Genomic DNA, 22947 nt, shown 5'->3' with positions numbered 1-22947 from the left:
TTTTTTTTCAAAACTATGAAGAAACTTCATCTTGCCGAGCCTTACATGGTTGTAATTGTAACCAAGTCGCAAGACTCCGAGTCACGAGTCTGTCATACTTTTAAAGTTTTGATTCAAGTCAAGTCGAATCATTTTTGATTCACCACCCAGTCAAAGTGCGAAGGGTCGAGTCCAAGGCCTCCTAGGGTGGAGGCCAAAAAGCTGAGTAAAAACATCCTGGATTTTCGCTTAATCTGCGAGTTCCAAGATCTCCCGATTTAGAAGTAGATGATCCGCACGCCAAAACATTGGATGTTCGTGCGAAGTTAGTAGATCTACAAATCCAGGATGTAGGACGCTATTGCGTCAAAATGACGCAAAATGTAGTGATCCGTGGAAGGTTGCCATGTCAACCCATCGACTTCGTAGTAAATATTGCTTTCGCAATGCTGATCGGAAATGTCGTCGATTTTGGTCATGTGCTATGAATGCCATCGTTTCCTAGGTAGACTTATGAAATTGATTTGAAGCCACTTTGCAGCTTTAATGCATATTGCTCTGTAGTTTATTCACAGTTGTAAGTTCTAAAGACGGCATTGCAAACTGGTACTCTGTTATTACTGTCTCTGTCTGTAGTATGGATATTTTGGACATCGTAGATGGCAGTTCGGGCGACGAGAATACAATTGTCATGCCCAGGCATTACTTGGCAAACATATCGGACTCATTTGTAAAATACCCAGAAAATGAATTCGTTGACCGCTACAGATTTTACAAGGGAGCTACGGTATTCTATTGGACATGATTAAAGACAGCCCATGGTTGGATGTACGGTGCCAAGCTTCAAGCTTTGCACCCCATGATGCAATTACTCTGTGCTCTCCGATTTTTTGCTACGGTCATTTTCAACAAACAGATGCTGACTTGATTGGTGGCAGCCGGACAACTGCACGCCGAATCATCCACTGCATTTATTGGGCATTATCAGAGAATAGAGAAAATTTATCCCACTATTGGATGATTTGTTACAAACAAAGAGTGATTTCTTTGACATAGGTGGAGTTCCAAATGTCATCGGTTGCATTGATGATACCCATATCCCAATAAAGTCCCGGGTGACTCTGTACCAGAAAAGCTTATCGTTGCAGGAAAGGATATTTTTCTTCGAACTGTCAAATGGACTGCAATGCCAAGAGAATACCGGTAGTGACTAATGCTGTTGTGAGATGGCCAGGGAGTACTCATGACTCAAGAACATTTTCAAATTCCACATTAAAATACGAGCTCGGCCAGAAAAAAAACAATGGGATTTTGCAGGGAGACAGAGGCTCTATGCTCAAAAAATGTACCTGATGACTCCATTAACAAATCCACAGGCTGCACAAGAAGAAAAAAATACAGCTATATGCATTCAAAGACACGCGTGCTGATCGAGCAATGCTTTGGCGTTATCAAACAGCGTTTCCAGATGTTGCTAAATCCTATGCAAATGCAATTCGAAAACACCATCCTGGCAATCATTGCAACAATATGTTTGCACAATTTTGCTACAAAAACCAATGAGCCAGTTCCGGATATTGCAGTTACTCCCGAGGAAGCTACGGATATAACATCTGAAGTTGGATACACTGACGCAATAGCCTATCTTGAAAATAAGATCAACACATATTTCTACTAATTATGTTTATTTTATAATTTTAACGAACACAGTAAACCGTGCTGGTGTAAAAATAATAAAGAGAATGAAATGTGCATGACTTCGTGGAATGAAAGATTCAACTACAATTGCACTGTAGATAATAAACAAAGAGCAGGTGTCCCATTATTTGTATTCAAATTGACCATGAATTGAAAAAATGTACCAAAATATTTGCACCGTCGACAATACCTATAAAGTGAGGAACACTTGGCAGGCAGGCACAATGAAATATTATAAAGAAATTTTGCATTTCAAAAAATGTGCGCCGTCGAGAATACCTATAAGCAATGTTCCCTCTAAGCTACTCATGTGCGCAAATGCGCAGTGCTGATATGGTCTCTGCGCACAGAAAATCCAAGTTGCCTATTTATGGCGAGGAAAACTTGGCAGGCAGGCACAACGAAATATTATAAAGAAATGTTGCTTTTCAGAAAATGCGTATTCGGCTATTTACATAACTTGACATAATTGAACAAAGAAATATTGCATTACATATGTCACTAATTCCTCAATTGTCCAAGTTCTAATCTATATTTTTCCATTTTTATCGCATGTTCTTCAATACGCATTTCGAATTCTTTGAAATATCATTCTTCGTCTCTCATGTCTTTTCTTTCTTTGAGCTCCTCAATCTTGGACACCATCAGTTCAATTCTCAGCTCATTGTTTTTCTGAATTAAAAGAAGTTCATATTGACTCTGCGATGAGGTAGTAACCTATGATTAAACTAAAACTTGTATTAGGAAGTCAATCACAAAGAAATCATTTGGAAATTCTCCTTGCCTTGTTGGCTGATATTTTTTCCTCTAATGCCTGATATAAATATCTGTTTCCAAGTGTGGTATCCATTCGATATGAGCGGTGAACCAATAATCGGTCAGTCTCTAGTGATTAAAAACTTGTATTCTGCAACCAGCTGATCACAAAGTGCAGAATTGGTAGTTTTCATTGTATTGTATTTGTATACTAGAGCCCGACTGATATTGGAGTTTTGGGCCGATACCGATAAAACCAATATCGAACTCCTTCACCGATAACCACTATAGCCTATATTCAAATTGTGTGGAATACCTTATAATGCGCATTTGAAAAATTTCAGGGCATCTATTTGAACAGCTTTACAGCCAATGCTATACTTGGATAGGAAATAAACTAGAAAGGCTGTATCAGGACACCTGTAGAGTGTAATATAAGTGAAATATATCAATATTCTCAGTCTAGTGGTCAAAGATTATAGTTTATGGACTTCCTATCACCATGCTGTGACCTCACGAAAATTGCCCATATATTCATTTCCAATGGCCGATACCAATAATTCTTTCAAAGAGTGATATCGAGTCTATATTATCGGCAAAGCGATATAATCGGTCAGGCTCCATTGTACACCATCTTATATCAATTGTTACAGGATTGTAACTATGTGCATTGCACTGGTAATCAGCAATCTTTCGAGCAGTCAAACACCATTTCCAACTCTATCGTTCGCAGATACACTTCACTAGAAAACGAAGTACAAAGTGGGAAATTTTTACATAACAATGGTTGGGGCAGTGGAGCAAAAGTTTGCCAAACCCTCCGAAACTGCAAGATTGTATCAACTCGACTTGAAATCCAAATGAGTATAAGCTACATACCAGGTGGCAGATCACTCGTCTTTGTCACGCATGTTGACTGCGATTCCATGTAGCTTGTTTCTGAAAAAAATGTGAATGTTTCAGAAGAATTTGAGGCTATACGTATGTTTACACATGTACAATGCACAAGTGCACACTAGGGTTGTCCAAAATTTGAAAAATTTCGAAAATGCTGCGTTGTAATGTCTTATTCTATAGATTATTGATTAAAAACATCAACAAGCCTGAAAGAAGCTCTCAGGAACGTCGTTAAGATTTCTTACAAAGCGTTTGAAAGTAGCTGCCAAAGAGTGGGCGGGCCACCGACGGCGAAATTGCAACTAGGCGGGCAATGACGAAACCACGATTCTTGATTGGGTAATCGGTTATGCTTCAATGATGACGGCGGCTGTCAGCTCTGATTTGGGTGCTTCACCGTGTTTGACAGAAGGAGTAGGTTTTGCTGCTGCTGAGTCTGTTGGTGACGGCTGTAATACTGTAAAAGCGTGTTGTGGTTTGATGAGTCAATAGTAGTAATGTAACAGTGGTTCTTCGAATGTATCAGTTGTAGCAGTAGTTTCTGTTTTGCGGAGGTCGAGTCTGTTAGTAGAGACGGGAATTTGTAAAGCGCATTGTGGGTTGATGCATCAATAGTTGTAATGCAACACTTGTTCCTTGCTCAATGTTTTAGTTGCAGCAGCATTTTCTGTTCTGATGAGGTCGATTTTGTTAGTAGTGGTTGTGGTTATGTACAAGGGCATTGTGGGTTGGTGAGTTAATAGTCGTAATGTAACACTTGTTACTTAAATGTTTTAGGCGTAGCTGTAATTTATGATAGAAGGCAAAAATATTACTGTCATGGCAGAGGCAAAACGGCGGAAGACTGTGCACTTGCCACAGAGAAGAACAAGATCTCGATCTGAGCATTACTTGGTCGGATATGCTTGCGATTACATCTGTGGCTCGAGATTACCAACCTTGCGAGAAGTAATGAGTTACTTTCTGCATCTGAAAGACCATTGCCCTCAGTCAACCCCTACTCGTGAGCTATGTAATGTGGTGGTTCATGATGTCATGACAGTGTGGCAAATGGCGAGAATTGCCACAATACTTGAAGGAAATGCGGTGAAATTACTTGAAAAACTGAACAAAAAATATATTTTTCTGAAGGCGACCATGAAACGGGAAAGTGATCCCAAGGGTAAGAGGAAAAAATTCACGGAAGATTTGGACAAGTTGTGGGATATTGGAAGTACAGATGCGATAGCAATAATACAAAATGACATTTATCTATCACATGATAGAAAGCTCGAAGACATTGCATTCTATGAAGATTAACAGCAATCTCGCAAATGCATAATGTTGGAAGAGACAAGATTCTCGCTAAAGACATCGAAAAGAAAACAGCAACCATGGCGGATAGAACTGTTAAAAACATTCAACATGACTCAAGTGATGACTATGTTGTTTTAGCATCTTCTTCATCTTCAAAAGAGGGTGATAGTTTGAGTTCAAGTTCTGATTATGATGCTGATGTTGGTCTTGGCACCTCGACAGCCATTAAGCTGATGGCACCTAAAAATATTATGAATAATACCCATGTGTCCCAAGCTCTGGATCGATTGCAACTAACAGACAACAAGGCAACAATGCTGATCGGAGCATTTATTACGGCTTGTGGCGGTGACATAGCAATGTTCTCTCTGTCAAGATCTTCGACAAAGAGAGCCAGGGAAACAAATCGTCTTGAAATTTCCAAGGATATTTCAGAAAAATTTGCAGAAAATAAACCTCAACATGTTGCTATTCATTGGGATGGAAAGCTCACAGAGGATAGATTAGGAAATCGGTATGAGGCTCTGTCAATTGTCCTATCTTGTCATCCTCAATACTCAGAAGGAAAACTACTTGGCATTCAAAAGATGCAAAATGCTGCAGGTCAGACGCAAGCAGAAACCACTTTCAACATAATTGAAAGTTGGAATATAAAAGATGCTGTAACAGCTTTGGTTTTTGACACTACAGCAAGCAACAGCGGCTGGAAGAAGGGTGCAGCAAAGATTCTTGAAGACCTTCTAGGAAGGAAGGTGTTCTACCATGCATGTCGGCACCATGTGTATGAGCTGGTAGTGAAAGACGTTTGGAAATCTTTATTTGGAAAGGCCACAACTGGACCAGAGAATGCATGGTTTGCCCACCTTAAAAGGAACTGGAGCACTGGAGCAGTCTTGACAGGGAACAGCAATTCAAGACTCTGACTATTCCTCTATGTTTTGCTGAACGAGCTGCAATGATAGTTGATAAGTTCAAGCTACTGTTGAACAGAAAAGATTTTTTCACACGGGATGACTACAAGCAATGTGTGACTAATGCTCTTGCTCTTCTCGGTGCAGATGAAGATATACGTCATCACAAACCTGGTGCAGCACACCATGCGAGATGGATGGGTACAATTCTGTATGCTCAAAAGATGTTCATGTGGGCCGACCAATTAGATTACAAATCTGAAGAAGTTGAACTGCTGCGCCGCTTCAATTTATTTTTGGTTCTCTTTTATATCCCTGCGTGGGTGGATTCAAGCATTGGTCGTGATGCAGCTGGTAATGACTTGAGATTCGTTCAGCACATGTTGAGTTATAAGGAATATGATGAGCAAGTTTCCACAGCTGCTTCACGAAAGCTTTTGAAGCACGACTGGTATATTGTTGAGGAAACCGCTGTATACGCCTTGTTTTCACCGACGGAAAGCAAGGAAACCCGGGAAAATATGGCAAAGGCGCTCCTGCAAGTAGAGCGAACTTCCAGTTTCAGAAGGGGCCCACCCTCATTGAATGCAACTATACAGATCAACAAGGACAGTACGTTGTCTGACCTTATTGGGCCCCAGTCGTGGTACATATTTGAAGTTTTTGAATGCTCTGGGGATTGGCTGCGTCAACCGGTTGATGATTGGCACTTTTCAGATTCATTCAATAAAATGAATTGCTACGTTAGTTCTGTCAAAGTCGTTAATGATGCCGCAGAAAGAGGTGTCAAGCTAAGCACAGACTATGCTGCAATCTTGACTGACAATGAACAGCAAAGAGACAGTTTGCTTCAAGCTGTGGAACAGCATAGGAAGATTTTTGGAGACAGCAGGAAGTCTACTCTTATCAAAGGCCAGTGATCTGCAACACTGACCCTGCGATATACTTTTTAATGATGCCTTTTGTAAATAGCATTTTTGCCTTTGTTAAATCTTGAATAAAAAGTGTAATATGCGTTCGTTTTAGAGAGAGACGTCGACTTACCATAACAAGCCATAAGGAGAAATTGACTACTGGTTTGCAATTTATGAGTTACAGTCGTTGTCAACTGGTATGTTTTAGAAGGCTCGAAGGTAGCACGATGCATGCATCTAGTTCATTCTTATCTTAATTGGCCAAGCTCCTGTGCAAGAAGTAACAAAACTGTTATACACAGTGTTCAGGTAGAAAATATATTACTGGATCGTTATGCTGTTGTCGATGGCAGCATTAACAACGTCAATTTACCATATCGCCAATGCCACGAACAGAAATGGCTGCAAACCAACACAACAGAGTAGAACGAAATCGTGACCAGCAATGATCACAAAATCAGTATTTCAGCCAATCAGTAGCTTATTATTACAGGTTCCAACCAATCAAAATTCTAGGTTCGTGATTGCCCGCCCACTTCATCGATTCCCCGCCCACATGCAGACGGCTACTTTCAAACGCTTTGTAAGAAATCTTAACGACGTTCCTGAGAGCTTCTTTCAGGCTTGTTGATGTTTTTAATCAATAATCTATAGAATAAGACATTACAACGCAGCATTTTCGAAATTTTTCAAATTTTGGACAACCCTAATCTACACTTGTACAATTGATATGTTAGCAAAAAGTAGTGATGAAAATAACGAGAAGAGTTGCCTCGGACACGAACCGATCTTCATCATGGGGAACACTTCTCGATGTGGTCAATGTATCGAACAAATTCTCATTACTCTTTCGCAAAATAACTTCCATGATTGATTTTCTGCAGTAACTACAGACAATATGGTGGAATCACTTTCAAAATAATGTTCAAATGGCTGAACCTGTGCTGGTATGACAGCTTTAACCATTAATTTACTGATATGCGCCATATTATGGATATAATTAATGTCTACAAACTTACCTTGCAATAAATAGAACCGTCACCGAGTCAGATACCATTGAATGTTCTGAAGGCCTTCTGTCATTTTCAGTTTTGAGACTTTCTCTTGTTTTGAAGCAACCTTCAATTGCTGTTCTGTGTTTTTGCCATGTTTGGTGATGTGGCATTTCACGGCCTGGTTGATTGTTTCCAATGCAAGAGAACGGCAGAACTCGTTTATTATATAGTTTGTATGCAATTATCATTAAACATTCTGTAATAACATGATCATCAGTCAATAAGGAGAAGCACAATTGAGTACCGGTAACAAAATATCGCTAACATGCAATATTCACTATCTTTATAATGAGCCTCAGATAAGCAATTTCAATCTACAATGTCATAACTATTACAAACCTCGCCAAATTTATATGCTTGCGTACCTTAATCTAGACCAGTGGTTCCCAACCTTTTTTGACTCATCGCCCCCTTATGAAGCTCAAAACATTTTCATCGCCCCCCGATAAGAAAGCGTTCCTAATCAGAGTTTCATTGACCTCTCGTTACCACAGTTCCCTGTAAGCAGCGCGCATGCCCAATGCGCATTGCTGACATGGCATCTGCGCGCAAAAAAAAAACGATGTGATGACCTACTTTTAGTCAACACCACAAAATTAAGAAGAAAATAGGGAATTCAGTGATGACCTCTTTTAGTCGTTAGTCACTGCTGTCCAATGGACCGCGCAGTGAGTTGGTGATTGCACACTGCACAGTGCGCAGAGACAGGGATTTGCCTAAATGCTAAATGCCTAACGTTCGACAATAAGTTAGATGGCCATTACTGTACTATTCGGTATCATAACAACTTACTGTCCTCCACAAATCTAACCGCACAGGGCCATCAACGTTTTGGCAACCATTGTAGTTACTAGTAGGCTATAAAATAAGGCATATCAAGAAGCAATGTTGTGTCACGTCTAAAAAGTAGACGAATGAAAACTACATCGGTGATTGAAAATCAACTGTTTCGCTTGCTTCAGATACAGAGGTGGTCAGTAACGAAGTACTTCTACTTTTTCGAAGTACTCAAGTAGTTTCACTCTACTTCTGGTACTTACTCAAGTAGATCTGAATTTCACTACTTCTACTTTTACTTCATAATATTCTGTCATCTACTTACTTACTTTTCGCTATTTTTAGTTTGTCAAGTAGAAGTAGTTTAATCCTCCAATCGGGAAGATAGCCTGAGAAATTTCTAGGCTGTTTTCGCGAAGTATTGACATTTAGTTTTCATAAAACTCGAGTTAAACCTAGAACTTTGGTCGCGCTTCGCGCGCAGTGAAATAATGAGGTGTATTCAGTATGATTTCACGAAACTATCGATGAATATAATTTAGGTAGCGGGTTGACGTGGTTCCGTTCACACCGCATTGTCACCCCTCGCCATATCAAATATTTCATCACAGTATATATGGCTCATAACAACGATTGAAACTAGCAATCTAACATTTACTTATCATATCGTAATCTAGCATGTCCATGGCGTGTCCTAATCTGGAAAAGTGGACTCTTGACTTTTCTTTAGGTTTAGAGCTGTTTTAGCATACCAACCTTCGAAACTTTCTTGACTAAAGACATTAAATACATGTTCTGTTTTTAGATTTATATTTCACTTTCAATTCCCAGTACCATATATTTTGATTTCTAATTAACATCACTTCTTTTGTCTGCATAACGTACATGTTGAAGTATAAAAGCAGTCTAGTAATTCCTTCAATTTCCAGAAATAAAGCTACACAATATAGCATTTTTACGGTCCACCATATTTTTTATTATTGCTCATCGACTAAACTACAGGCCTTATAATATGGGGGAGTGCGCAATACCTTGATATTTTCTAAAACGTTCTGGTTGAATAAACAGAGGATTAGTATCGCATTTCCATATCAATACTATTATTTTCATCCCATGATGTGGACGAATGAATGCTTATGCCAGGAGTTCTTAGTCCTTTCTTGGCCGTGGCCCATTTCCCGGTTTGAAAATGTGCTGTGACCCACCTCTTATCTTGGAGTCATAATCCTGTTCAATGCGTGGTAATGGACCGCGCCGATATGCCTATTTCTCTAAAATATGCGCATTTTTCTCTTAATTTACTGCTGATATTCAAAGGTAGACCTTTCGGCCCAATCAATTGCACGAAGCGCGACGAATATTTCCAAGTCAAATAAATCTGCACCAACAAACGACCAACGAAATATTCTTGGACCCTTCGAGGTCCCGCAATCGGGGGTATGGGTGGAGCAGTTACGGCCTTGGTAGATCATAGGCTGAAACTCCTATGTGTATATTACAATCGCCCGCTGCTCCATTCGCTTCGCGAAACCCAATGATCAAATTCACGCTTTCACTGTGTGATTGGGATTTTAGTTTCACTATTGTGGGGAATAATATAGTCATTCTGGGTGAGCTTCCAACAATTCATTGGTGAATGGGGTACTACAAGGAATTCGAGAAAGATTTTTTTAATATGCATGCAATAACACATCTTGTAACAAACCAACTGAAGTTGCAATGTCAGAATATTCAATTCAATGATACAATCAATTTATGTGACTCTTACATTAAGTACAATGATATCACGGCGGACATTTTAAACCGACTCCAAATATTAATGAGCTCCACTAAATCCTCAATCCATTACGATTCGTTGCGGTGGTGCGGTATACCTCCACCAGAAGTTGCTGATAATTTGCAATTATGGCTTATTTTATCTTACAATATTACGGCTTGCCTTAGTAGCCTATAGTAAATCTATATATCAATTACACTTCATTCCGAGTTTATTGCACACCCCTTTCAACGGCATACGACATATGCCCCAGCCGCTGCCGCATTACTTGGTTACTTCAGCATTATACCTTCCAGTTATTATATACTCGAAATTATGTTAGTTGCTGTTAGCCGTAGGTTGCCATAGTCAGTGGAAAAAGCCGCTGTTTCTCCCTCCCGTTTTGGACTTGTACGTACATGCAGACCCCACACGTGCCGCTACGTCTCATCAGAGTCGGGTGAAAAGCTTTACGCAGCCTACGCATAATTCGATGAATAAATTTTTAGCGATTAACATAACAAATATAACTAAACTTACATTAATTCTTCAATTTTCTAAATAGCTTTGTAGCCCACCTCAAATGCTTCTATATGGCCCACCCTTTGAGAACCCTTGGCTTATGATGCTATCGAAAATTGGATACCTGCTGGTATGTATCAATATGAATCATGCTCGTCACCTTTCCCATAGCTCAATTTTCACCTTTTTACAATCCATGTGAACGAATTAGGATCGTTTTCACAACTACTTACTTACTTGAGTACTTTTAAAGTCAGTCAATTCTACTTCTACTTCAAGTAGTTTAAGGTTGCTCATGGAAGAAGTACTTCTACTCGTACTTGAGTAGATTTTTTCGTCGCTACTTCTACTTCTACTTGAGTAGCTTTCTTGACTACTTTGACCACCTCTGTTCAGATATCATACATAGAGATGCCAACTGTGCGAAAGCTCTGGGAGTCAAATATTGCAAAACATAACGTCAAACTGACTGAAGTATACCTAAATTATCTTCATGGTTCGAAATGTATTTACATGTTTATAGAAATCAGTTTCAATTGTTCAATTTGCTTAAATTATGCTGCAAGAAAGTCGTGGAATTCATTTTCATGCGCATAAGGTCGTCAAGCTCAAGGTACATTTACAGACGTCAAGAATTCTACTACCAAATCGACGCGAAAGCGAACCAGCAAATTTTTCAATATATCAGCTTGCTTTGGTAGGCCTGGTAGCCTAAATGATAACCTACACCACAAATTGGCTCTTGCAGTGGGAAGCAGATAAAGTGACTCGGGACCTATGATATCGATGTTATATAGGACAACGGTTTGTGGGGCGTAATACCCCGTATGCCTACTGCAGGTCAAAATTATGTAAAACAACCCCAATATGTCCTTGTGTGCGCGAGTAAGCACCATGCACTTGCTACTTGTGTAAATGATGAAAACAAATTTTCACAGTGATAGTTGAAGAAATTCGAACGAGCTGAAAATGTGCCAACGTGCCAATATTCCCAAATTTGGCCCCAATATGCGCTAATTGACAAAACTGGCTACTTCGCAACGACACGACACACTAATTAGCAGTTCTGACAGAAAGTGTTCGTGCTTCCTGCTTGCTGGCTCACGCACAAACAGCAGATGTTCGATTATGATGTAACTATTGCGGTATAGCCATTGAGAATGAACGTACACCAAATACTCGATGGTACGAGGATGAGAGAGCTCGTAAACAAGTGAAATAGATGTAATATGAGGCAAATTTACGGGACGTGAAATCCTTTTCAGGTATCACAGGCTAGATTGGGTCAAATATTGAGTCACTTTTCTATCAACATCGATCTCATATAACTTGAACTAAACAATAAACCAAGCATATAATGAATATGATTTGATTGGAAGGTCCAACGTTTTCGCCCCCCTATCGCCCCCTTCGTCCGTTTTCGCCCCCCTATCGCCCCCTTAGTTATTTTCGCCCCCCTAGATCGCCAAATCGCCCCCTGGGGGGCGATATCGCCCACGTTGGGAACCACTGATCTAGACTTTAATCCTGGTGGCGACCAGGATCAAGAAGCAGCAGTCTATACTCAGTCGGTCCTGGCAGAATCTTACTAATCTACCTTTCTGGTCCGCAGAAAATCCAGCAACGTGCAAAATCCCCAGATCTTTTATTTGATCTATATTTTTGGCCTCCACCCCTAGACTCTGATTCTCAACACTAAACTATACTCATTTTTCTTAACACGTTCATTCAAACAGATGAAAGTGATTTGAATCAAGTCGAGCCAATGCACAAAGTGACCCGAGTCGAGTCTTTTTCAATATTAAAGAAATGACTCGTCTCAAATCGAGTCACCGGAAAATTGCTTCAGGGGTCATTGCAAGCCTGGTTCATTTTTTAAAATGCTTGTCGCTATCTGGCACTGCAGTAGAAATGCAAGTAATGCCATAAAGTTCAACTTGAGCTCAAGTAGAAGTAGTGATTTCTGTGACTTTCCAAAACTAATTTAGGTGGACATAGAAAAGAAAGGTTTGAAAAGAACTTGAGTCAGAGTTGCAATGACTCTAATTCGACTCGAGTCATGATTTTTTGGAGACTCGACTTAAATCGAGTCATTTTTACAAATGCGTAAAATGATTCGACTCGAGTCAATTTTTGTATTGACTCGACTTGTACTCGAGTCATTGTGCATGACTCTAACCAAGTCATATGACTCGAGACTAGGACGGCTAAGACAGACATTTCATTGTAACTTCGAAGAATAGTAAAGTCACCACATTATTGGTATTTCGTCTATCAGTCCTGATACTTGGAAAATAAGGCCAGAAACTGTTACTACTGAGGAAAATCGTAACCACTCGAGCAGAGTTGAAAAGAGTGGGTTGAACCGGATTGAACTCAAAACTGAATAGTGAACATAATGACTCGGACTCGACCCCCTGCTCACTAACTTGAACTCGGACTTGACTCGACTTGATTCGAGTCGAAATTATAAAAGTGATATTGACTTGTGACTCGGAACCTTGGCCCTGACTTGAGTACATGTTTTCAAAAAGTCGATTTTTCTTGCTGGGTCGCATTCTTTTAGCGGGTAATCGTCAAGTCACGTCACACTTGCGATTCGACTCCAGTCACCGAGTTATCACAACCGTGGATCCTTGCAATGCTTGTTTGACACCAACTTTTGGACTATTTCAGAATGAGCTTCGATTGCTTTATTGCGCTTGGCGAAATTGGCGTCTCGCATTTTGTAAGCACACGGCTGTCAATGATTCCACGCATCAATTGGAGAGAGAGTTGAAGCAAAAAGTCTGGCACGCTTGGAGGTAATGATCTTTTGCAAATGCAAATAAGTTATTCACGAATTTAACGAGAAGGTTTTGTTTCAGATTGCTCACTATCACAAAAAATCAGCACATTGCCAACAATGAACTCTCCAGGATTGCTGCAGATAAAAAGTCTTCCGTTGCTAAGAGAAGCAGAATTCCTGTTTCTGTTAAACGGCGATTTCTTCCTAAAACTGTGCGATGCAACTTGCCCTCGTCAGAAAACGCACCATGATTTCAAATTTCAGTACCGAAAAGCCATATTCAGCATATTTCTACCTGCATTTTTGCACCCTGTCCTGTTTTGTAGAGCCATTTTGACACATTGTTTATTTTAGTCGTTGAAAGCCTTTCCACCTTCTTGCCCGGCACAGCAATCATTGTGTGACTTGTTTCAATATTGCAAAAATCCTCGTAGTCAGGGTATCGATTTAGATTTCATCAAAAGGGTAACATTGTCTTGTTTTGCGGTCGATATTTTAATATATCTAAGTGCTGCTTTTTCCATACATTTATTGTCTGTTCTTTTATTGTTTTTTAACCCACATCATATTTGTTTCAGTACTTTACAAGAAGCATAGCTCAATAACTGCTACTAAAACGGATGTATGCATTAGCGTTGTTATGGTTTTCAATTCCTTATGATGCATTCTATGTCAAGATCATTTGACTTCCGTGATGATAGTTCAAATTCTGAGTTTTTGTTGAATTCCATTTTATATCTGCTATTGCCTGACAGCATCGATTTTACTTTGTTGACGTTTCGAATTATTGCGACATTTTATTTTCATCGCCTGAAAATATGTATAATCCTGGTAGTGAAATGGCGGTGAGGAATGTACGAGGCGTATGATGACCCGGACTTATGGTTACAACGTCCCATCTCAGATAGAACAGTCACGCCGCTCAGTTAACGAAATGTAACTCTTCTTTGTCATGCAAAAGTCTTGCCCTCTTCTGTACTCGACAGGCGGACTCATAATTTGGGAGGAGCGAAAGTATTTGCTTCTAGTTAACAGGCCTGCAAGAAGCAAAATTGTCGCAGCCTTGGACCCTGCGTCTCGCTTCAAGTCGTAGAAGTAGGTTCAGCCTGCAGCCAGCCTGGATTCACAAGAGTGACTGCATTGTATCAGCACAGTAAGCAACGGCATCGAGTGGATTTCGTGAAGAGCAGTGGTTCTCGAAGCTTTTAAATCACGCATCCCTAATTGGCATATCACAGAATGCAACTAGAATGTTGGCAATCCCTCGGATAGTTTGATGGCTGATAGTTTATGAGAAAATTCGGAAAAATTTCCAGTTCCGTGCCTGCCAGTGTGAGAACCTGTAGTGTACTGATTGCTATGACGGAATGAATTGGATGTTTCGAGCGAGATAGTGCAATGGTTATGCGTCCGGCTTCTCGATCGGTAGGTCGTGGGTTCGATCCCCGAAAGACTCGAAAATTGGTATCCGCAGCTATCCTGCTAGGCGCTCAGCAATAACGGATAGCATGGAGGAGAAAAAAACGGAGGTGCAGACTAGATGACCTCGCGGCCGTATCGCAACTCCGTCGTCAAAGCATCTCGATGGTGCAGGCGAAAAAGAATATCATATATCTCTCTCTCTTTCAAAGCCCTGCTTGCAAGAACGGCTTGTATTAGGGATGGTGTGAACCTCAGAAAGGTTCAGGTTCGTGTGACCGCGAACCTTTCTGAAAGGTTCTGTGTGAACGCGAACGTGAACCTCATGACGTCACGCGACGTCATATTGCTAATTACAACCCTATCTTCAATGAAGTGATAGCCTACACGATACCTAGCGACGACTCGGACCACATAATGCCACAATGCATAAGTACAAATTGGCGTTTTCAACGTCGCTAAATGTAGATATATCAACTGAGGCAATCAAAGGATAAAATACTCCCACAAAATCGATATCTTATGCCGCTTTGCCAACAATTTCGACGAGGACCTACCAGTGAATATAAGCTTACGCTTACGCTTAACGGTCTATAGGTCAGACCGAACAATGTATTCGGCGTCTGAGTATTGCTATTGATACTGAGCAGAGTGTAAAACGGTTTTTTTTCTAGACTTGCTACCGATATTACCCCATTAACAAGTTATACAGCAGTAGCCAACACCTCAATCGCACTGATTTGGTTTTAATGATGCAGTAAAGATATGAAGCAAAGATTCACCACGTACGCCTGCTAGATTTTTTACATCAGAAAACGATATCGGTCTCATTATTTCGTTGAATAAGCATCATTCCTTGACCACGTATTTCGCTCTTGATGTTGTGTGATTGCGGGTCAAGCTCGCAGCAGAGAGTCACTAAATATACTCACAAACAGAAAGCTGGATATTTCGAGCAAACTTTTGTAATAAAGCAGGTAAACCTTTTGAGATTGTCAAGGTGCATGCTCGATTAGTGTAGATTTTTAATGCTGCCAACGCCATGCATAGAGTGGCCCGCAGTTGAAATGCAATAAATTTGAACCAAAGATCTTTTATAATGAAGTAAAAATTGTAATATATGAAAAAGGTTCACAGTGCAGAACCTACCAAGGTTCTGTTGTGAACGCGAACCTCTAAATTTCCGAGGTTCACACACAGAACGCGAACGTGAACCTCACGTTCACACCATCCCTAGCTTGTATGGTCAATGGTCATGATAAACCCCGCTCAATCGCAATGTGATGATATTTCCAGCCTCTAGTACCAATTACTTGGTCGCAGGTGCGGAGATTCGGCACGACATTGCCTAACCATAATTCAAAACGCACTAATGCACGACAAATTATATTCTCAGCATCACTTTTCATCCAGTGTGCAGTGCATACTGCATGCCTCTTATTTACTTCGCCTAGGCTAAGGTGGGTGTCTGATCTTAAAGGCTACTCCAAGTTGTCTCGACACCTTCCAATCTTTTCATATCGCAGTCTTGTGATGTTTTGAAACGATGAAAATATTAATAAACCTGATTGGTTGATTGAAATGTAGTCAGCGAGAACTTCGCTTTCGAAACAACAGAGTATCATCATCATCATCATTGGTTTATTAGCAATTTTATCAGTTCAATACACCACAAAAAAATGCGATACAATGAAAAGACAGGAAGGTGTCGAGGCGACAAGGAGCAGTCTATGGAATCTGACACCCACCTTGGCCTCCCTAGGCGATGTAAAGAGGAGGCATGCACACTGAATGAAAGTAAAGAAGATAGTATAGAAAAAGAAAGCGACAATAAATAGGGCGGCATGTCATGGGAAGCGACAATGGTAGGCTACGTCAGCGCAGAAAGGGAAGTGGTTGGTTATTCAATTTCGAAAAACGGAAGCATAAAAAATGCCATGACAAGGTATTGATGTAACCAAAAAGCTACATCAAAACGGTTATAATAACACATAAATGCCGCCAAATTTTTGAGATATTACAGTTTACCGCCACACAGTGCGCGTACCCGCGTAACTAACGTTATTTCCGATTAGAAATTTACAGTGGCGTGGTCTGGATTATTTGAGAAAAACGTTCGGTCGAAAGCGGAGGTCGCGGTTTTGCTGTATAGAAGTCGCCATTGCATTGAATTGTTCCAGTATTTCATTTGCGTTGTGACGGTTCAGATTGAAGATGTCGAGAGGACGACCAAACGTGTCGCTGTTCATTCGTAATATCAGCGAAACTGTCAGGTAAGCATGAAGTCGAAACTATTAGTTACTGTACCGGTTATATCATGCGAATACAACATTTCATGCGCAACACCAAAATCTACGTTGTTACGACGTTCGCAGTAGATTTCGAGGCATGTAATGTAAATACGCGGTATGTCGTGTCTGCGAATCGAAATGTGCCAAGTAGGACATTATTATTGAAACCTTGTTAAGTCAAGGTTATAACGATTTGTCTGTATTTCCAGTGATGCAGTGAAATGGTGTTACACAATTATGTTGTCATAGTACCCAAACAGGTGATGGTCTGTGTTTTGGCTCTATCTTTTATCAGTCAATTTGTCCAATTTCTAATCAGGATGACTGCAAAATTTGATTTGAAATCATTCCAAAATATCTTCATAACAAAACTAACTTATAGGCCTATCAACTGTCAAGAATGACGAGCTTTCAACCGGACCCATAGATATAAGTCCTACAGGTCCAATTTCACATAGCTGTTGGCCAGAGTGGAATTTTTGGTAACATCACTCGGGCCATCACGTTTATTTAATTATACTATGCAAGAGAACGATCTGCCAGTGCCACGCAATTTACTGCCAAACGCAACCACTGTTTCCAGGGTTTCCAGTAAATTCGGCCACAGGTCACCTCGGCCCTCTGTAAATTCGGCCAGGGCCGGGGTAACAATTACAGTTACAATAACATTACCTAACCTTAACCCTAACCCTTCCAAACCCTAATCCTAACCCCTAACCTCCAAATCACTTGATAATAATATAATTATGTAATTAATTCACATTGATAGTTGGTAATATATTTTTGTACTAAATTCTCCGAGGGCCGAATCTGCCGAGTAAATTCAGCCATCGGTGAATTCGGCCCCGTGAATATCTGCGCTATCTCCCGCGATTACACGATCTACGCATACCCTGACATCCAAATCACTTAATAGTATAATTATGTAATTAATTCATGTTAACGGTAGGTAATATATTTTAATACAATATTCTCGGAGGGCCGAATTCACTGGCAACCTGCAAGAGACCCATCTGCCACGCAACTTATCGCCGAACGCAACCACTGTTTCCAGTATGGGTTGCTGGTTCTTTGCCATCAGTACTGAAAAGAACTTGTGTCCCAGTATGCATTTAACACTAAGAATGTGAAGGTTTGCAAAGTTGACACGAAGTGTAGAGCAAAATGCAACCTTGCTGTGCATCGCCAAGTTTTTTTATTGTTCAGATCTGAAGATCTTCGCCGAGAATTCACGAGATATGGCCCAGTCAGCGACGTGTATGTCCCGCTTGATTATTACACGCGAGCCCCACGCGGCTTCGCCTACATACAATATCCTTTTCAAAATGTGCATTTCGTTATTTGACTTGTTGTATCGTCTTAGATAAAAGGGAAAGCTTTGGAAAAAGCAAAGATTCCAAGCCTAAAATGCTTCTTAGCCGTTTGTATGCAATAATTGGTTTCGAGGACAAAGCCAAAAGTCCAACGTAGTGGCGGTTTGCAAAGATAATAAAGTGTTTTTGGTGAGGATATCAATTTGATACATCATTTTTCGTGCCAATCACATGACTAGTGTTGTGAGTTTTGATGATGTAGATAAATGATCTCTTTGGCCATTCAAAATTACGCTTTCAGGTGCATATTGCTTTAAAAACTGAAGCAATGATAACAGAAACTGGTATATCTTTCTAGCAGATATCCAGTAAACCAAGGTTTGATTATATGTATATTTCTTGAAGGTATCAACAAAAATCCTAGTTTCGGTGCTATTTCCACTGTGGATGCCTTGAAATCTCGATTGGTCAATCGCAGCATATGAATTATGTATTAGAAAGCAGCATTAGATCCGCAGCATTGCCACAAAGTGTTTGGAAATAGCTGTTTCAAAAATATCAAATTACCCTTATCTGGTGTAAAACTGATATTATATTCTGTGTGGTTGCATAAATGGTACATATTTGAACGTTCCACATCTTTCATACTGTTCTGGCGCCGTAATGAGTGTTAGTGATTTTTCCCGAGCACAGCATGATTGGCACGAAAAAATATCTTACTTTATGCACGCAGCACTCGAGAACGAGTTATTTGAATGTAAAATTTGAACCGAATTCCCATCTTTGAAGGCAAAGACTTTAAAGATAAAGCGATTAAAAGTTAAAGCGCACAAAGTTAAGAGGTTAAAGTGTAAAGAGGAGTTGCTAAAGTAAAAGAAAGAGCAAAGATTGCGGAAAGAGTTTTTGCAAAGTTAAAGGCTTCGACTACATGTCTTTCTGTGGCTAACTAAAGCTCGGTATGAAGTTGGCACGGATCTGTTTTCGCTCTCGATATGTCGAGAGTTATTTAGTTTTTATTCTTTTCCGACCCCTCTCTCCTTTGCCCTTTTCGTCGTTTCCTGAAATCCCGTAGCTAGAATCCGGTTTGAGCAGATTATCCTTAGCCGGCTATCTGGATCGTACATTCGAAGACGTTCGTGACGCCGAGGACGCTCTCTATGGTATGGATAGAAAGTGGGTCGGAGGACGAAGCATAGAGGTCCAGTTTGCTGCCGGAGACAGAAAAAGTAAGTATAATAATTATGTGGAAACTAGGGTTGTAATGTCTCGAGTCGCGATTTTTGTATCGACTTGAACCAAGTCATAGGACTCGAGACTAGGACGACCAAGACGTAATTTCATTGTAACTTCTGGGAATAGTGAAGTTACCACATTATTGGTATTTAGTCCTGATACTTGAAAGTAGAGCCAGAAACTGAGGAAAATTACTATATTATAAATGCAAGTCATTCTTTATCACTCGAGCAGAGTTGAAAACAGTGGGTTGAACTGAACTGAACAGTAAACGTAATGACTTGGACTCAGACTCGAGTCAACACACTGACTCGGACTCGACCCTGTACTAGACGACTCGACTCCGTGGTGAATTGAAAATAGTCGAGTCGAATCTATAAATCTGAGATTGACTTGTGACTTGGTTACAACCCTGGTGATAACTAGAATTAGTAATCGAGGTTGTCAGTAACAGTACTTTTTAGAGTAATCGTGTAGATTTTTCCCACTTGCCTGCACTAATTTGAGAGATTTTGTGTTAAGGTTATTCCACTTGTACTTAATAGTCTTTTAAGCAAATCTATTTACTTTTTGCGCCTACCATTCTGCAAATTTAAAGTAGTTTTGAGATTGGCTTGCATCACTTATGATAGAAACCGCCCTTCTCCAACAAAGACAAGACATGTTTTTCTTCCATCATCACCATTCGCGTAGCCACCAATCCAGTTCCAACCGTCAAAATGTTGTGAAAATGAAAAGTATTGCGATTTCACAGACCTTGCTATTCATGAAGCTGTAAAGCAGCGTTAGGCACGCTGAGAAATGGTGTCGCAGTAAATTCTAGTCATACAGTGGCTTATAACGTACTATGAGCGTTGTGGCTGTGATGACAATCGATGTCTCTGTAGGGAACGATAAGCTTATGAACTTTTGCAGACTTTTGATGTAAAGGTTTTTTTGCTGACTGGTACTGTGCTCTTCATTACTTTTCATACCTTCATTTGCTAATTCCACTCGAAATAGTTTGGACATGTCTTCAGAATAGCTATTTTACTTCAAATTGGATGTAAATTTAGCGCATTACTTCCAGGCCTACTTGAGTGTCGACGCGGATTATTTTGACAGACTCTGATTACTAGCGTGCGTATCTTGTTTTTGTAGCGCCGAACCAGATGCGTGGTAAAGAACGAGGATCCCCGCCAAGGTGAGTGTGTATTTTGTTATCGCCGGTACCTGATTTGCAACTTTGAAGCATACGTTCAGGAGATATCGCCGAAGGTCGTACAGCCGCAGCCCGAGAAGACGCTCGTTAAGTCGCAGCCCGCGCAGACGCAGGAGCTACAGCCGGTCGCGCAGCCGCACCCCGGAGAGACGGCACAGCCCGCCCCGCCGCCAGTACAGGAGGTCCAGGAGCAGGTCGTTCTCTCCCAGACGAGGGGGAACCGCCGAGAGGGAAAGGCGCAGGCCGAGCTATCATTCGCCGCAAAACGGAAGGGCGGCGCGTAGCAGAACTCCGGAAAGGTGGGTTCCTTTTATAATTTAGCGTTCTAGGACGGTGGTTCTTGATCTCACGCAGACCCCTTCAACTGGCTCCGTGAACCCCTGTTACAAACCACAGTTTTAGCCTCTAAGATAAGTACAATGTACCTGGTACATAATACGAAAATGTTGCCTTCAAATCAAGACTGAGCTTCCAGGACAGGCAAATAGTGGCAAAATGTTGCCTCTAAATCAAGGATTAGGGATCTACTGAAGCGATTATGGTTTTTACTACTTCTACTTGACTTTTTATAGGCAAAACTACACGTAGAATTTGAAATCACTACTACTGGATGATTACTAACGAATGATTATTCGGACCACCCCTGATTGTGCATGATTATTATTACTGTTTCAGACGACTATCAAGATCCCCATCACCAGTGCGGGACAATTTTCCACAAAGAACTCCAAGCCCCAGAGGAAGTGCATCGGAGCGTTCACGGTAACTGCCCCCTGTCCCCTTCGGTCTGTATTCGCAATGCAATAACCCTCGTGGTTTTGTTCCAGGTCTGTGTCCGGGTCCCCAGTTCCGTCGGACAGAAGTTGACGTCGCGATTCTCTGTACTCTTTGGCGTTGGAGCGCCCCTGGCAGAAATGTGAACTTTTTTCGAAAGGAGTGTTTCTGATGCGATTGCACCCGCGCGGTTCTGTTGGTTTACCATTCGTTTCGCTCGCATTTTAAAAAGCGCGGGCTCGCTCGCGCTGTTCTAGACGCAGAATTACACTGGATATTTCTAGTTTGTGGTGGAGTCGTTGTCTGCTGACTGTCCTTTGCAATTCGCTCAAGTAAATCTGTAAATATTCGTAATTTGCGGCGGTGTGTGGGTGTGTCCAATGCGGGATTTCTGTAAAGGATGTATTTGTAAGAAATGGTCGGTTAACTTCGTGTCAACAACATATCCTACATCAGGGGCCACCAACACGCGGGGTTATTTGCGGCCCGCTATCTGAATTAAGGTTTCGAATAAGGCTAACTAAAGCATTCAGACTTACTGAAATTTAGTTCTTTTTCAAAATAAGCTACTCGCTGATACCCAACATCATTATTCCTCACTAGCTGAAACAGCGATGGCGACAGCATGCCATCTAAGGAGAATCAGCTAATATGAATGGACAGGCCATGCATATTGCCTTGACGTTCAATGGTCCAGACACTGCCAAGACCAAGACGCTTTGAAAACAACTTTGGGCTTCCCACATGGTCAAGCTTTAGGAGGAGATGGTCTTTCATCTAGCAACGTGTCTCGCCGGCCCCAATATCGATTCCTTGGTCGCTGAAGAGCGTTGTCAGTAGGGTTGCATTTAAAACAAATGATTGTACCTTGCTAACATCACCGACATCTTTTGGCTTTGTTCTCGTAATTACTCGATTTAAACAACCAGTCTATTTTAAATCAGTGGTTCCCAACCTGGGGGCGTGAAAGCATCTGAAGGGGCCGCGAAGAAGCGGTCAACTGAAAAAAAAATTTCGTGCTTTGCGCGATTTACCTCCAATTCACGCGTGTTCCTCTATAGCAGGGGTTCTCAACCCGCGGCCCGTAGACGTTTATTTTGCGGCCTGCGACATCTTTCATTACGGAAGCAATTACTACTGGCACAGAATTGTTACATATTAATTTAGCTACTTAGCTTTCTTATCGCACTGTCTCTGTTTCGTTTGATTACTCATTCTTCGATGTGTTCTGGTTTTTTGATATAGGCTAGGCCAGGGGTTCTCAGCCCTTTCTTGGCCGTGGCCCATATTTTCCGGTTTGAAAATGTGCTGTGGCCCACCTCTTATCTTAGAGTCATAATCCCGTTCAATGCGTGGTAATCGACGGC

At 41.0% G+C, this 22947-nt stretch overlaps 2 protein-coding genes and 1 long non-coding RNA gene across 6 annotated transcripts in view; 2 read left to right on the top strand and 1 right to left on the bottom strand.

Moving 5' to 3' along the window:
• LOC145442030 (uncharacterized) overlaps nucleotides 1-14189 on the top strand; it is a 35006-nt gene extending 20817 nt beyond the window's left edge. For all 4 annotated transcript variants that reach the window (XM_080320013.1, XM_080320011.1, XM_080320012.1 and 1 more), the window contains 2 exons: nucleotides 13238-13365; nucleotides 13429-14189. In XM_080320013.1, coding sequence (XP_080176139.1) covers nucleotides 13238-13365; nucleotides 13429-13600 — 300 coding nt within the window. In that variant the 3' untranslated portion in view covers nucleotides 13601-14189. The remainder of the gene's footprint in view (nucleotides 1-13237; nucleotides 13366-13428) is intronic.
• Nucleotides 183-12244, bottom strand: LOC145442036 (uncharacterized). Its single transcript, XR_013915931.1, has 4 exons — nucleotides 10948-12244; nucleotides 7471-8458; nucleotides 3313-3372; nucleotides 183-2349 (listed from the first exon to the last, which is right to left on the bottom strand). It is a non-coding gene; the product is annotated as an uncharacterized LOC145442036 (long non-coding RNA).
• Nucleotides 14190-16862: 2673 nt separating the features above from the next.
• LOC145442026 (uncharacterized) lies at nucleotides 16863-21934 on the top strand. Its single transcript, XM_080320007.1, has 7 exons — nucleotides 16863-17041; nucleotides 18266-18372; nucleotides 19497-19598; nucleotides 20746-20788; nucleotides 20848-21105; nucleotides 21482-21568; nucleotides 21634-21934. Exons 1-7 carry the CDS (start codon nucleotides 16983-16985, stop codon nucleotides 21671-21673), a joined length of 696 nt encoding a protein of 231 aa, XP_080176133.1. The 5' UTR covers nucleotides 16863-16982; the 3' UTR covers nucleotides 21674-21934.
• The last annotated feature ends 1013 nt before the right edge of the window (nucleotides 21935-22947 follow it).

This window comes from Botryllus schlosseri, chromosome 6, assembly GCF_051294905.1.
Source record: "Botryllus schlosseri isolate E-star chromosome 6, Bs_hap1, whole genome shotgun sequence".
NCBI lineage: Eukaryota > Metazoa > Chordata > Ascidiacea > Stolidobranchia > Styelidae > Botryllus > Botryllus schlosseri.
Note: the sequence above shows the minus strand (reverse complement) of the source record. Positions and strands in the feature narration are given on the sequence as shown.